At 40.4% G+C, this 16,024-nt stretch overlaps 1 protein-coding gene across 2 annotated transcripts in view; it reads right to left on the reverse strand.

Moving 5' to 3' along the window:
• Positions 1-15: 15 nt before the first annotated feature.
• The window catches only part of LOC112138124 (zinc finger E-box-binding homeobox 2), a gene marked incomplete at its 5' end in the record, with an annotated part of 98,275 nt that continues 82,266 nt past the window's right edge, over positions 16-16,024 (reverse strand). The window contains 2 exon segments of one of the 2 annotated variants that reach the window (XM_024260691.2): positions 16-2,902; positions 14,135-14,237. In XM_024260691.2, coding sequence (XP_024116459.1) covers positions 2,385-2,902; positions 14,135-14,237 — 621 coding nt within the window. 2 annotated transcript variants of the gene reach the window in all.

The following is a 16,024-nucleotide window of genomic DNA, read 5'->3' on the forward strand; positions in this document are numbered from 1 at the left end:
GACCGCTCATTTTTCACTCTTTCAAAGCAAGAAAAGTAATAACAGTCGACAGTTTCTCATTCAATGTTTCATTAATATTGAGATAAATTCACTGTGCTCAGAATATTAGGTTACAGTTTGAACATTTTTGCTTTCATAAATACAAAGATTAAAGCACCAAAACAAACAAAAAAAGTTATAAATATTAAATCTAGTTTAAACACAGCAGCCATCAGCTTGTCTTGTGATTAACTTTTTTTCTTGTTTATATAAATACTAATGCATCTGAGGTTTGCCAATGATCTTGATTACAAATTAGCAATTATTATAACACTTAACCCTTTTCTCGTCTTGCTACACCTTAGGAAAAAATAAATGAATTACATTAAAAAATGTCTAATAAAAAAAATCAAAACTAAAAATAACAAAAGTATAACAACAGAAAAAATGCATAAAGTTTATTTTTAGGAAAAAAAATCATCAATACAGCATTTATTATATATTTAATACATATAATATATATATATATATTAATAAACCGTATTTTCACAACCATAGTGCGCACTGGGTTATAGGGCGCAGTTTCACTTACTAGTCCTTTTTCTGTATTTAACAAATACATTAGGCGCTCTTGACCATAGGGCGCAGTCATAGTAAAACTAGGGCTGGTCATTGAAGTTTGATTCCACGCAGAAACAGTTATGATTTACGCAGCTCTTCCGAAACCGAAAGCAGCTGCTGCAGACAGTGCAGCAGTTCATTAAAGGTCTATTGGTCTTTGGACATGTCAATCATTTCTACTTTCTTCAGTACTGTGAAGTTTTAGCCAATCCCTTTACTTTTCCTGCCATAGTGGGCGGGCTCATATAAAGCAGCTGTTGAGGCGAGCACGAGAGCGCGTGCCGCGTAGCGCTTGAAAGTCTGACTTCATTTCACAGCAGATCAGAGTTTGACAGATGCTGCATCGAATCAGCCAATCAGGAACTCAGCTTTTGGCACGGGCTATTGTCAGTGACCCGATTGGAAATAAAGAAGTAAAATACAAATCTGTTACGACTGTCTTTGTCCTGTTGCAGCGCGGCGGTTCTGTCTGCAGACAGACAGACATCCTCCCTTCAGCGGCGTCTGCTCGCTCCACACGCAGGGGGAGAGACAGGTGCTGCAGGGGGTGGGGAGGGCGGATAACCTGCTCGGCTCTCCTGATCTGTGATGTTTTGTTTATGTTTGACGAGACAATGATAAAGAAAGTCCCTACTTTTCCTCCTCTCGGGTTAATGCGGGACAGTCTTTATCTCAGTCACAGAAACAGCGGAAGGCCCCGCCCCCGGCCAGATGGATGATGGGCGAGTAAGAATGTGTAGTAAGCAATATTAGTTATAGGAACGAGCGGTACGGGCCGCTGCGCACGACAGCAGCAGGAGTCGCCAACTCAGCGCTTCATGGTGAAAAAAAGCACAATTGATGTTTTTCTGTTTTCTGTTAGATCAGGGTGTTGGAACTGCCTAAAACCAACGAATCTGTGCTCCCTGCTGGTGCACGCGCTCAGCCAACAGACGGGTCAGCCGAGGCGGCCCGGGTGGGCTGCCGCGGACGAGGGGGTCTGTTGCTGCGGCGGGTGGGCTGGGAGGGTGCGTGTGTGCGTTCGTACACCTTTTGTCTAAAAACATAGTTGCGCTGGTTCAGCCTTTTTCTTCTCTGCTTGAAGTGGGCGGGTCCTCGTGCGCTCCTCCACCTGCTCCATTGACAGGTGAAAACGCACGCGGGAGGCAGAGCAGCAGACCAGAGCGTCTGACCGTAAAGAGAGACTTCTAGCGGTGTTATGAAATGAATATGGATACCAGCACTGTCAAAACAATGATTAATTAACAGCCTGAAAGTTCACAAGTTGCTTCAATAATAACAAATTATGTGACATAAAATGTAGAATTCATTAAAACAAATTTGAATTTGAACAAATGTGATTTTTCCCCCCCCCACATTTACTGCTTGTGGGGGATGCTGAAGACAGGCTTAGATGGAGGAAACTGATTCGCTGTGGCGACCCCTGAAGGGAAAAGCCAAAAGGAAAAGAAGAAGAAGATTTACTGCTTGTGGGGAGAAGCGAGGGAGCACGGACACGCGCTGTGAGTGGCGCTCACCTCGGCTATAAAACATCAAAGTTCTCATGTAATCCGCCTTCCAAAAAAAAGAAAAAAAAACAACACAGTAGGCGCACTGCGCTGTAGGGCGAGCCGCATGTTTTGGAGAAAATTTGAGACGTTTATGCGGGCCTTATGGTCGTGAAAATACGGTACTTTTATCTGCAGACCAGCCAAGCTCTCCTAATGATGCACTTGAGCATCGGTCTCTGTTGGATCTTGCCTTCTGCCTCTCTTCTCTGTGACCTCTCGTTGATCAGCTGAGTTTCAGACCTCCTCATCCTTTGTCATGTCCATCAGGCTTTTTACCTCGTCTTCCTCCGGTTCCATAAAACTTACTGCCTGTCTTTCTGTCAGCTCCATCAACTTCCTGGTGTCCACTTTTCTCTCATTCTGTCCTCCCCCTGTCTCCCTGTTGTCTCTTAGAATCGTATTGTTGCAGTGCTCCTCCTGATCTTTAGGCTTTAAGGATCCAAGAGGTTCCAGCTCCTGCAGGTAGGCTGTCCTCATCCTCTTTTCAGAGGGCTCCAGACCTCCATTCAGCAGACCACTAACTCCTTGTTCTTGGGCCTCCCTCTCAGTTGCCTCTCGCTCATCTGCCTCCCTCTTGCAGTAGGAGTAGCGGTGGTTCATATGTTGTGAATATGAACCTGAGTGGGAAAAGCGCTTGCCACACTTGTCGCACTGGTACGGCTTCTCTCCAGAGTGCAGGCGTGAGTGCTCGATCAGATGGTGTTTGTGTTTGAAGGCTTTTTTGCATGTCTGACACTGGTGTGGACGTTTACCTGCAGACACACAGCAGACAGCATGGCGCCATCAGAACAGACGCCAACATCACATGTATCTGCTTCGTCTGTGAAGCAGCCCAGTGAACATTTCAATGTGGGCCCCATATGGTTTACCTTTGGGCTGAGTTGCTGGGCCCTAGGTGGGTTTGTCCACGGGTTCCATGGTGGCTCCATCTGTGTTTGCCCACACTGGCTTGAGCGAACACTTAGTAGTCTTGCTCGCTTGGCAACGGAGCGTGCTAACTTGCTTTGCTATCCGCCGGGCAGCTTGTTTGCTCACTATGTTGTCCACCGGGCAGCTGGTTAGGGTAGAGACCCAGACCACTGAGTCCCTACCTAAGCCAGTGTAGGCAAACACATGCGGGGCCACCATGGAACCCACGGACAAACCCACCTGGGCCCCACCAATTCAGCCCAAAGGTAAACCATATGTGGCCCACATTGAAATGTACGCTGGGAGATAACACAAAACAATATTGTCGCACAAATTAACATTACATATAGCAAGTAATGATTCTTTCATACACCTTAACTGTAAATAACTAAACAAAAATTATTATTTTGACTACACTAAGTGTTTAATTAGGTATCGGCAGCGACATCGCCTGTTTTAAAGGGTTAAGTCAACAAGGCAGTAAAAAGCATATAAGGTGAACCAAAAGTCTTTGTCACTGGACCAGTGATAGGCTTAAACAAACACCAATGGATTTATGATTGTAACTAAGGAGGTAAGGTCATGTTGAAGATGGTTAGCTAAAAATATCATAAATACATTTAGCATGTCAAAATCAATAAAATAAAATCTTCACCATATATTTCCTGGATTGACCAGGAGGGTTAAAGCAAAAGATAGCTACAGAAGGGAAAGGTAAAGACAACCGATGAAGAAGAAGCTAGAGAAGGAAAGAACTATTCAGGATGAAGCTCAGGTCCAAGTCAGAAGCAGTGATGAGAAAGCAGATTTAGTGGCAGGGACGTCTTGCTGCCACACTTTACTTTATATGAAACAATAGCTTGTTTGTAAATGCTCCCTTTAATTAAAATGTATATTTCAAAATATGAGTTTAAGATTTCTTTTAGATTTTCAATATAGCATTTGTCATTGGAGTTGTATGTTTAGAGGAATTTTAATCAGGGTTTTCATCATTTTCAAAACAAAAATATTTGTTTATTTTTAAAAACCAAAGTTAAGATCCTCATTTGCACAGTTAAACAATTGCATAGCTACACAATTTTTATCACAAAGAGTATTATTGTTATTTTTATCCAGAGGATAAGAATAAGATAAGAAAACTTCCATTTCCAGTTCACACCAGACACATATTTTTCCGTGACGGTCAACAGGCTTTTCTGCTCAGCTGTAGTTATTTAGAGTTTTTTTTTGCCATCATCTGAGACCCAAACCCACAGCCCGGTGGTCAGCCCACTATGTTGATCTGTGCGTGTCTCACTGTCTGTGTGTGCGTTGTGTTTGTGTGTTTATTTTTATCTATCCAGTCTGTTTAGATGCAAAAACATGATTGCCTTTGTCAATTGCAGTATTTTATTGTGAAAAATTGGTTGTATTTTAAACAATAACAGGATTTTGTCATGTATCTTGAAGTAACTTCCTGCCAGCATTGATGTGGATCGCTTGCGGCTTGCACACACAATAGACCAGACGATGTGCTTCACGGCATAAGCCGGCCGTGGAGGATCGCAGCGCTTCGTCACTGATGTGAACCACACCATAGGTTAACAAGGGCGCCGAATAGAAGTGGCCTCTGTTCCACGCTGCTTTGAAGCGATTCCGCATCTGGTTTGAACCAGGCATTAAGATCTTTCTTTGATGAAGCCAGCAGAACAGCATAATTGATTTAAAAAAATGAATTCCTGTGGTTCTCTAACTACCACATTCCATCTAGCTTCTGGGAATCTGAGACACATTATTTTGCCCATCGATGTTATAAACAGAGCCAGTGCAACATGCACTGAAAACAGATTGAAGTTGCTGTCTTTAACAAAAAATCAAATTCCAGCTCTGTTTATACAGAGGTTAAATGGCACTTGGTAAAAGCCCAGAACCCCATATTGCATTTTCTAATGTAATTCCTGCAAAACAGAGTGAGTGTAAGGATCAAGCACGTTCTCCAATTCCACAAAGAACATGGAAATTTAATGAACCAATTGCCATGAACTTTCAAACACAATGTGTATGTTGTAGAACTGATCTGCTGTTCCACAACTCATACAAAGCTGTTACTGTGCCTTCTCAACCAGAGGTGTAACCATTGGTCACATTCTCTTCTCCAGTATCTTGAACAACACTTTACTGTAGAGCAGGGGTATTCAAATCCAGGCCTCGAGGGCCGGTGTACTACATGTTTTCCAACCAACCTTCCATTGAAGCTCCTTATTGGCTAAACATACCTGATCCTGGAAATTAGCAGCAGATAAGGCAGGATTTCTGGAAAACCTACAGCAGAGAGGCCCAAATCCAGGCCTCGAGGGCCAGCTTCCTGTAGGTTTTCCAGAAATCCTGCCTTATCTGCTGCTAATTTCCAGGATCAGGTATGTTTAGCCAATAAGGAGCTTCAATGGAAGGTTGGTTGGAAAACATGTAGGACACCGGCCCTCGAGGCCTGGATTTGAATACCCCTGCTGTAGAGGCTGAGGAGTGTGATCCCTCGGTAGTTGCAGCACACAATTTAGTTCTCCTTTTTGAAAGAGGGACAACTATCCTGGTCCAGAGGTCTGTCCCAGACTGCCACAAAATGTTCCCCAAGACAGAACCACAACAGTGAGAGATTGGAGGTACTCGGCCAACCTCAGCCTACCCCGGAGCTTTTTTGATTACCTCTGTAACTTCAGCATGATGGAGTGGCCCACTCCTGGGTCCCCATCCTCTCTTTCTGTGGCAGCAAGGTTAAAGAGATTATTAAATCATTCCTTCCACCTCAACATCATACCACCTGCACTCTTGAAGTTGATGATGTTTTGTGCAGACATTGTACACTGAAAGAAGTCAGCTGTTACTGTCATGGCTGAGAAGTGTGTATACAACCTGTTATGCAAGTCCTCACCTGCCCTTTGTTTGACCTTCATCTGGAGCTGCATTTGTTCAGTTCTCCTGTCTTCTGTCCTCTCACTTTGACATGACCGTTTCCTCTGAACAAACTCCTGAACTTCTTCATTCTATCATCAAGTCTCCTGATCTGCTTTCTTCATTCCAGATGAAACATCAGGATCCTTCCTCCATGTCTCCATGATCACTTCAGCTGTATCTGTCCAGTCATCTGGAAGCATTTCTGATCTCCCAAAGTCTGTTAAAGTGTTAGTAATGGCCTAGGACAAAGCTAAAATAAGTATCCAGATATATTCCATATGTTCTAATGTATCAAAAATAACAAATAATTACCGTTGACAAACGCAGGTTTTTGTAAAAATTGACAAAATCAACGACAAATCACACTCGCATTTTGCCCTGCTTCAGAAACGGCTCCATTTGGGTCACGTGACGCGTTGACGTCATGTGGGTGAGACAGCGCCAGCTGCAGAATGCAGGCGGACCCAGGGTGTCTGCAGATACATGTATGTGTGTGCGCTGCTGCAAAGTTGAACTCTATAAACATCGTTGTTATGGTCCGACGGAGTATTAGGGCCACCAAAAAAAAAAGAAAAATAAAATTATGATTTTTAAAGTCGTAAATTTACGACATTTACAATGGAAATGAGCCTATTGTGAATGAACGCTGTGAGCAGAACCAGACCGACTAAACTGTGAAAAGCTTCCGATTTCAACAGGTAAACTGAATGTTTAAAACATTGCACATGTTTGGAAGTTTCTTTGTTTGATTTGCAGTTTATTAATCATTGCTGGTGGCTTGCGGGATCTCTGCATCCCATGTTGTTGTTGTGTGTTGAAACGGGACGATTCATGTGGAGAACAGGGCCGTACGGAGGACTGTTTACATTCTCAATTTTTTTCTGCGCATATCAGAGACATGCAGTAAGGTGGTGAAAGAGCTTCCGGGTAAGTGAATAAAGTGAATAAATAAATACATAATAATAAAGTGCCAGACGGTCCTGCAAACATGTCTCTAAGCTCTTTATTTTGCATATGAAACTCTGCATTACCGATCCCGATAGTCAGCGTCATTGATGATTTGATTTAGAGTCGCCAAAAGGTTCCGATCTGTAAATAAAGCTTCACGAGATGCTCCACGTCTTCCAGCTTCGAGCATGGATCTGATAAACTGACAGCTTTCGTTTTCATCGGCATTCTCAGCGTCACTGTCAGTGTCATTGCCAAATAGTGAGCTCTTACTTTCCGCGCTGCCGGCTCAAATTGATAGGGCTTTACAGTCCTCAAACCACAAGCACCCGGCGCCTCTAAATCAGCGTCACTTTCAGAACAAATGTTTCCACAATCTGAGTCTGAAGACAGAATTGTGGACCTGGAAATATCGCCGCTATCGCTAGCTCCGACACGCTAAGGAGAAGCCATCTTGGTATGTTGACCCCTTTGACGTCACACGCACCACGTGACCAAAACGGAGCTTTTGACCCAGAAGAGACAGGTTTGCCAAATTTGGCCGCAAAAATGCCGTTTTATTTCAATATTTCTTGCTCAAAACACGCCAAAACATTTGGAAATGGTAAATATAAGGCGAAATACAGTTAACACCGAAAATGACCCACAACCCCATTACTGGTCCTTTAACACTTTCCTAGCAAACATGTCGACACATTTCCATCTGCTGTACATCCTTCCATTTGTTCCTCTGCCTCACCTGTACATATCTTCCTCTCCCACATTTGTGTCCAACCTGTCAGACCAGTCTTCAACTGTGCCTTGATTTTCTTATGGCACCTCTATCTTCTTTGTCCCCAAGTGTGTTAGAAAGATACAAGGAGAGCTATAGAGCTCTGATGAATGTAGAAAATTTTAGAGAACACAGAGGAGAAGATGGGACTGTTGTGGAACAGAAAGAAGCAAAGATCGGTGAGGATAAAGTGTGAAAGACACTGAAGAAGATGACGAGCAGGAAATCAGTTTGTAGTAAAAACATACACATGGAGGAGTTTAGGAGCTGTGGGAGGAGAGTTACTGGAGATGGAGAGCAGCTTACTTATCAATGGGGTTTACCTCTGGCAATCTACAAATATTGACATGAGTACAAAGGATGCACTTTATCTATCTCCTTCTGTAGGTCATCGCCTCATTTGTGCAACAATACCTGCAATCATTTTTGTGTAAAGTTGGACCAGTTTGCTCCCACCTTTCAGACCTGCTAAATGATGATGCGAAAAGAATAACCACAATCCACTTTCACATTTGATAAAGGACGTCATATGCTAACTGGCTTAAGAACCTTTTTTTTTCCATCTCTTTTTTTATTTTGAATTTATTTATTGATTAAGGACAGAGGGCTGCACGGTGGCGCAGTGGTTAGCGCTCTTGCCTCACAGCGAGAAGGCCCCGGTTCAACTCCCGGCTGGGACCTTTCTGTGTGGAGTTTACATGTTCTCCTCGTGCATGCGTGGGTTTTCACCGGGGACTCCGGCTTCCTCCCACCGTCCAAAAACATGCTTCATAGGTTCATTGGTGACTCTAAATTGCCCCTAGGTGTGAATGTGAGAGTGAATGTGTGTGATTGAGGCCCTGAGACAGACTGGAGACCTGTCCAGGGTGAACCCCGCCTTCGCCCTTCAGTAGCCAGGATAGGCTCCAGCACCCCCGCGACCCCGAAAGGAAAGAAGCGGAGAAGAAGATGGATGGAGTAAGGACAAATATAAAAACAAAGAAATACTGTCAATAGCAGTCCCATGCCCGTATCATAATGCTTTTAGCTATGACTAGTTTGCAGCATTTGTCCTTAGCTGGGCTTTTTTTGTTTTACAAATTACAGATATGTGTAAAATGAGAGTAAAATACAAGAAATTAAACCAAACGTAATTGTTAAAAAATGACATAAACCAGTTTAAAAAATACAGGGACAAATCAATAGAATAAAAAACACATCAAATCAACCTGTTACAACATGAGGACAGCACTGCTGCTGATAAAACCAAGACTTTGTTTGTTTCTTAAAAAGGCTAAAACTGGACACAGACTTCAAATCAGTGGGGAGTGAGTTCCAAAGTCTTGTACCCTTCACTGAAAGGGCAAACTGCGCAAAACTTGTTTTGCAGAAAGGTATTTTACAATTCCCATTAGAGACCGCTCTGGTTGACCTGCTGCAAGTCTCTAATTTTAAGATAAAGGTCCTTAGAGGCTTGGGTGCCAGTTCATTGAGGCATTTAAAAATCATTTTTTAAAAGCTAAAATTAATAAAATTGGTAAAGGTTAAAATGTTATATTTCATTAAAATTTGACAGTGATGATATCTAATTGGTTTTCTGTTGAATATCTTCAGTGCCCGATTATAAAGCCTGTCCACTGATTTGAGTGTGCTTTGACTGGATTGAGACCAAACAGTAATTCCATAAAACAGGTGAGAAAAGATCATAGATTTTAAAAATATCCAAGCACATTCCGCAGTCAGGCAATGTCGTATTAATTTAAAACAGTTCATGTTTGATCTGACCACCTTGCAGACTTTTTTAACATGGCTTTTGAAATTGAATTGGGAATCCAACATTGTTCCAAGATATTTTTCCTCCTGTACTTGATCAATTAATTTTCCATTTATAAAAACGTGTAAGGAGTTGGCAGTGGTGTTTTCTTTAATGGAAAAACACACACATTTTGTCTTCTTTGTGTTGAGTGTTAAACGGGAGTCATCAAGCGAAGTGGATATATTTTTTAACTTACTGGTTAATTTTTTACTGACTGTGTTACCATCTTTGGCAGAAACATGAACAACAGTGTCATCAGCATACATTTGGACATTGATGTTAGGGCAAACTTCTGGGAGATTGTTTATTTACAGACTGAAGAGAATTGGACCGAGAATGGTTCTTTGAGGAATTCCAGTTACAGTTTTATGAGACTTGATTTACAGTTATTAATTATAACACATTGTTCCCAATTTAGTAAGTAAGACCGGAAGCAAGACAAAGAGCATCTAGAGAAATGGAAGGAAGAGAGCCTAGAAAGGAGTATGCTATGGTTTACAGTGTCGAAAGCCTTTTTCAAATCAAGGAATACAGCCCCTACAACATTTCCTTTATCAAGCAATTGTTTGATCTGTTCCATTAACAAGCATGTGGCTGTTTCAGTGGAGTGATTATGTCTAAAAGCAAACTGAAAAGGATGCAAGAGGTTTTTATCTTCAGGCTGGTCAGCAACAATCTTCTCTAAAACTTTAGACATGACCGGAAGAAGACTGATGGGCCAGAAGCTTGAAACATCTTGTGTTTCCTGATTTAAATATGGGTTTGACAAGAGCCTTTTTCCAATTATCAGGAAATTGACCAGTTAGAATAGAGACATTTATTATATGTGTAAGAGGTTCAATCAAGATATCACAATTATTTTTCAAAAATACAGCATCTAGATTATATACAGTATGTCCTTGGCGAATGAATTATTTAAATTATTTATAGCATTCCGAACAGTGTATTACCTTTCATAATCTCAAACAGATTATCCTTCATTGCTGTTACAATGTCTGGTTCAGACATTTTTTCTGGAAACTGTGATGCTAATTCTTTAACAAATGTGATAAAATAATCATTAAAAACTAGAGCCACTTTATTAGGGTCAGAAATTGTTTCCCCTGTCAGGTTTATCTCATATTTAAAATCAGAGGAGGCATTGGGATTTATTAAGCAGTTTAGCTGTTTCCAGATGGCTTTTTCATTTCCTTTTGCTTCAGATAGCACATTTATATAATATTCAGACCTAGATTTACACATTTCTTTTACCACTAAATTCCCCAGGCTTTTGAAGGTAAGCATGTCAGTGTTGTTTTTACTTTTCAGACAGGTTTTTAGAGCATGATCCCGCTGTTTCATTAACCGACGGATATGATCAGATATCCATGGAAGTTGGAGTTTTTTGGTGCTTTTTTTTGCTGAAGAAACTTTTAATCTTTGATGTAAATATATTGCAACAGCCATTTGCCTGGTTATGTTTCAGGACTTCTCCTCATTTTGCATTTGTCTTTATTGGGCTTACACAGTGTGTTCCCCTTGTTGTTTTGTTATTGCCTCAGATAATGATATGGAGTATTTCAGACCTATTTATATAGATATAAATGTATTTCTATTAATGTTACAGAAATAAATTCTTTAAAATATAATCCAAAGATAAAAGAAAACAAGACAATAACAACAATAATGACAATGATGATAAAAATGTGACATTATTTTTAAAAGAATGAACAGTGTCCAGGGCATGGAGATAGAGGCAGAGTATTCCATAGTGCAGGGATCACTATCTGAAAAGATACATTTTGTTTGGTTTTAAAGTAGCTATAAATTCAAGATCTAAATTTTAAAAAGTGTTCTAAAATGAACTGGAAACCAGAACAGTGCTGCCTCCTCCTAAGTCCCTCTTCATTTAGGAATGTAAGAAATCTAGCATGAGCAGTTAAAGCAAGAAAACCACAAATAATAATTTTAAGAAAAGAATCACTTTTTACAAAGTGTGACTGACGATCCCACAGTTAAAGATTGACAAATAGTGGGACTCTAACTTTGAATGACTAGCAGTAAGACAATAAAAATGTGAACTGACAGCTCAACTGTCAAAAGGTGTGGGGGGTCTGTTTGCTATTAGAAATGTAAAGAGTCAACCGATCATTATTTTATTTTGGGAAGGGGTCGACATGAATTTTTTACAAATAACGAGCACTGGCAGAGTCTAAAAATTGCAAAAACTCTGGGTCTTCGCAGAAGACCTGCTCCTTGACTATAATGTTAATTCATCGTAAAACACCCTAAACGGTAATTTGATAAATTCATACAAATGAGGAACCCTCTAAAATGTTGTTTTCTGAGCACCAGAGACTGTATACACCAACTGTATAGATTCCAGCCGAGCAGAATACCTGAGGTCAAACATCTCCAGAAAGACCTCTATTACTTTTCACAAACACTATAAGGAAAATTTACGAGAGCAAAAAATCTGGATTAAAAAAAAAGTCAAATGGACAGCAGTGCTGAGGAGAGAAAAAGCTGTTTTTGGGGGGCTACCTGGTAGCCAGACAGGCAGATTGAAATGCAGTCACATGGAGCTGTGAGGTCTGTGATGTTGTAAAAACAGTTTGTTAAACCTCTTTGTGCTTTCCACAGCAAAATGAACGACATTGTTTCCAGAAGGAATTGTTTTTCCTTTTTTTTGCATGACTAAATGAAAAAATGACTAAACAAAGGTAATGTCACACAAGTCTAGTTGTGCTGAAAAAAATTATATCAAATAAGAAAGCAAGTCATCTTTCAAATTTAATTTACAGAGGCAAATTCAAAAGTAGACAAAAACCGAGTTTAAAGCCCTAAATTTCAAAGGGTTGAAAAAAAATTCTTTATGTACAATTTTCATAATATGATTATTTGCAGATAATAAGTGGTTGGAAAATACTGATAAAAACATTGAAATGAATCACAATTAATTTCTTCCAGGTTTGCGATTAATTAGTTTTTTTATTATTATTATTCATTCCCAGCCTTAATTATAATGTTAATTAATCATAAAAACACCCTAAAACGGTAATTTGATCCATTCATACAAATGAGGAACCCTCTAAAATTTTGCTCTCTGAGCACCAGCCCCTTCCAATCTCCAAGAACTAACGTGTCCTCAGAATGTGATGTAGGCAAGTAAGAAGAGCCCCTTCCAGGAAGAGTTTGCGCTGCCACACACACCAACTTTTTCTGTAAAGCTAGCGGTGATCGGCAAAACACTTTCATTTTTTATACAGAATGAGCACATTCATCTTTGCAAAACTTCAGATGTTGTTTGTTTTTGTGGGAGAAAAACAGACACATTGACGAGGCTGGCTCTACGATGACGTCATGAAATGGGCGGTGTGAAAGGCAGAGCCTCAGAGATCACCTTTCGGGGATCTTCACATCTTGTATGTTAGCTTTGGTTTGGAAAAGAGATCACGAAAATAACTCCTATTTTATTAAAAAATGTTCTTTAGTGTGCCAAAAGTAATACATGATTATTAGGGCTGTCAGATTTGTCGCGTTAATTACGCGTTAATCTGACATGTGCATGACGCCGACAATTTTTTTGACGCATTAATCGCGGATTTTCTCATACATCCTTTCCACACCGCGCACAGGCGTCCCTCATCGCCCTCTAACTCACGGGCTGCTCTCACTAGATCACGGGCGGGTCTCCAACCACCGAGCTGCTAGCTAGAACCGGCCGGCGCCAGGACCTGGAGAGCTCCTGCACCCTAACCCTAACCCTAACCCTAACCCTAACCCTAAATGGGGTTGTCCTGGGACATACTCCTGGGGGGGGTGTATGGAGTGTGCACTGACCCTGCCCTCTTATGGAGGGTGGGGTCCGAACATTTGTTTTCCTAACCCAAAATATTAATTTGCGATTGATCGCGAGTTAACTATGGACAAAATGCGATTAATCGCGATTAAAAAATTGAATTGCCTGACAGCTCTAATGATTATATATGGATATAGTTTACTCTAAAGGACTTAGAATAACATGATATAATAAAAGTTCTTAATTAACTCCTGTCTTAATGATGGGAATTGGGTTCTTTATTGTTCTCTCACAGAATCAACATTTTTCTACGTGTAAGCTTCCCACAAGCTTTAAACTAGATAATACTGAAATAGCTTTTTTTAAAAAAACATTTTTAATGTTTCTTTTCTCTGTTGTTTTGTCCATATTTACCAGATATGAGATGGTCATTTCTTAAGGCTAGGGACCTTTTTTGCTTTAATTGGTCTATTTGGAATGGACAGGTCTTCAAAAAAGCTCATAGACTTTCCACTTTTTTTACATTGTCTATACAAATTATTTGCAGTTAGAATATTATGCCTTTTGTCATTTTTTTTCCTAACCCTCTAACAAAAATGAACAACATGTCAAATCGGCAGCCTGCAGACCAGAGACTCAAAAAACAAAGATTAAGGGGTTAGCACAAAATCAAAAAAAGGAGAAGATTGAGGAGTCTAGAGACAGTGAAAACAGGGGACACAAGAGCATCAAGGGCAGGTAAAGAAGAAGTGTCCAAATGTTATATATACCTGTGTGCTCATATTTGTGTCTTAGGAGGGAACTGGTCTTCTGGAATGTTTTGTCGCACAAGTCACACGCGTACATACCACTTTCAGTCTTCTTAATCTTCTTCCTGGAAAGCATTGAGTTGCTGTCTGTCAGGTTATCCAGGCCTGACAGATAGTCTGCCGTTTTGTCCAGCAGCTCCCCCTGAGACAGAAACAGGCCTTCAGTGATAATCCCTCATTTGCTGACATTATGCTCTTGACATCTCATACTCCACCCCCAACTCCAAATTGATCCCAAGTCTGGACAGAGCTTAAAGGCCCAAACTGGGGGGTTTAGTTCATTAGGGAAAACAGAAGAAAGGAAGACATATGGGGTGGGTAGATGAAGGCTAAAGTGTAGGAGTGTGTTTACAAATAACAAGTAAGTTAAAACAAGGGTGAACTATGATCAGTCACCACAATGGCTGGGTTTTTCAGAAGAAGTTGGAAAATTCTACATGTGCAACATGCTGAAAGCATCACTTCAGGGAGGTTTCTGAGTCTTTTTGTCACAGATGCAGAAACACTGAATACAGAGGGAACTACTTGACATATCATATCAATCCTCTATAAACTTCAGTATTCCACCATCTCTAGTCTGTGGTTAACCTTGTTCTTTGAAGCTTAAACTGTGACATTTCATATTTTGATCAATACTCACAACATTGTCAGGTTTGTGGATGGAATTAAATAATTTATACAACTCTCACTTCATTTACCCACCTCCTCCTGCTTTTCAAAAATTACAGATTTACATTGGTCACTTTCAGGTGTTTCAGCATTTTGTATCTGTCTTCCTTCTGCTCTCCAACAGTGGAGGTAACAGGTTGTCTTTTAGTAGATGTGCAATGTCGTGGAATACATACTTAATCTTAATCTTAATATGATTTTAAGATTGTGTCAGCTCTTGTTTTCTTATCACACTTTTCTCCTGTTTAGTCATCATTTCAATCACCTGCAAACTTTTTTGAAATTAGTCTGTTTGTACTTTTTATGTGAAGTAGGTATTTCTGTCCACAGTCACCAGTTGGTAGCTCAGTTAGGGGATAACACTTTCAATGTAATCTATTGATCAGTTTATTAGATGGTGGTACAAGACTTTGTTGGCAGTCTTTTAGACTATGCCAATTTTAAAAGGTGAGATTTGCTTTAAAATCTGTTTTTTAGTGTTCTTTTCTAAAGCTATTTTCTTTTTTATTTAGATTACTGTAATGCCCTGCTCTCTGGTTTACCTCAAAAATCTCTTACAAACTTACAATTATTAGAGAACTCGACGGCACGGGTTCTGACGAGGACCAAGGGGCGGGAACACATTACACCAGTTTTAAAATCGCTCCATTGGCTGTGCGTTTCAGGATTGATTTGAAGATTCTTTTAATGGTTTATAAATGTTTTTATGGTCTTGGGCCTTCTTATCTCAATGATCTTCTCTTAAAGTATGAACCCTCGCGGACCCTGAGGTCCTCTGGCACCGGCCTGTTAGTTGTTCCTAAGGTGAGGACCAAAACACATGGTGAGGCTTCGTTCTACCATTATGGTCCTCGCCTCTGGAACAGCCTGTCGAAGAACCTCAGAGCCGCAGAGACCGTAGAGGTTTTTAAGAAGAGGCTCAAGACTCACCTTTTTAACTCTGCTTTTAGTTGATATATCTGCCTGTTTATTAAATTAGTTTTTATTCATTTATTTGTTTTATTTATTTATCTTTATTCTTTATGGATTTTATTTAATACTTTAAGTATTTAATCTCAATTTCAATATTTATTTATTAATTTTACATGCATTTTATGTATTTAATAGGGCTAGATTTGTCGCGTTAAAAACGCATTAATCTGACGTGTGCTTGACGCCGACAATTTTTTTGATGCATTAATCGCGGATTTTCTCATACGTGCCTTTCCATACCGCGCGCGCGGGCGTCCCGCCCTTTAACTCACCGGCTGCTCTCACTAG

Source organism: Oryzias melastigma, unplaced genomic scaffold, assembly GCF_002922805.2.
Source record: "Oryzias melastigma strain HK-1 unplaced genomic scaffold, ASM292280v2 sc00204, whole genome shotgun sequence".
NCBI lineage: Eukaryota > Metazoa > Chordata > Actinopteri > Beloniformes > Adrianichthyidae > Oryzias > Oryzias melastigma.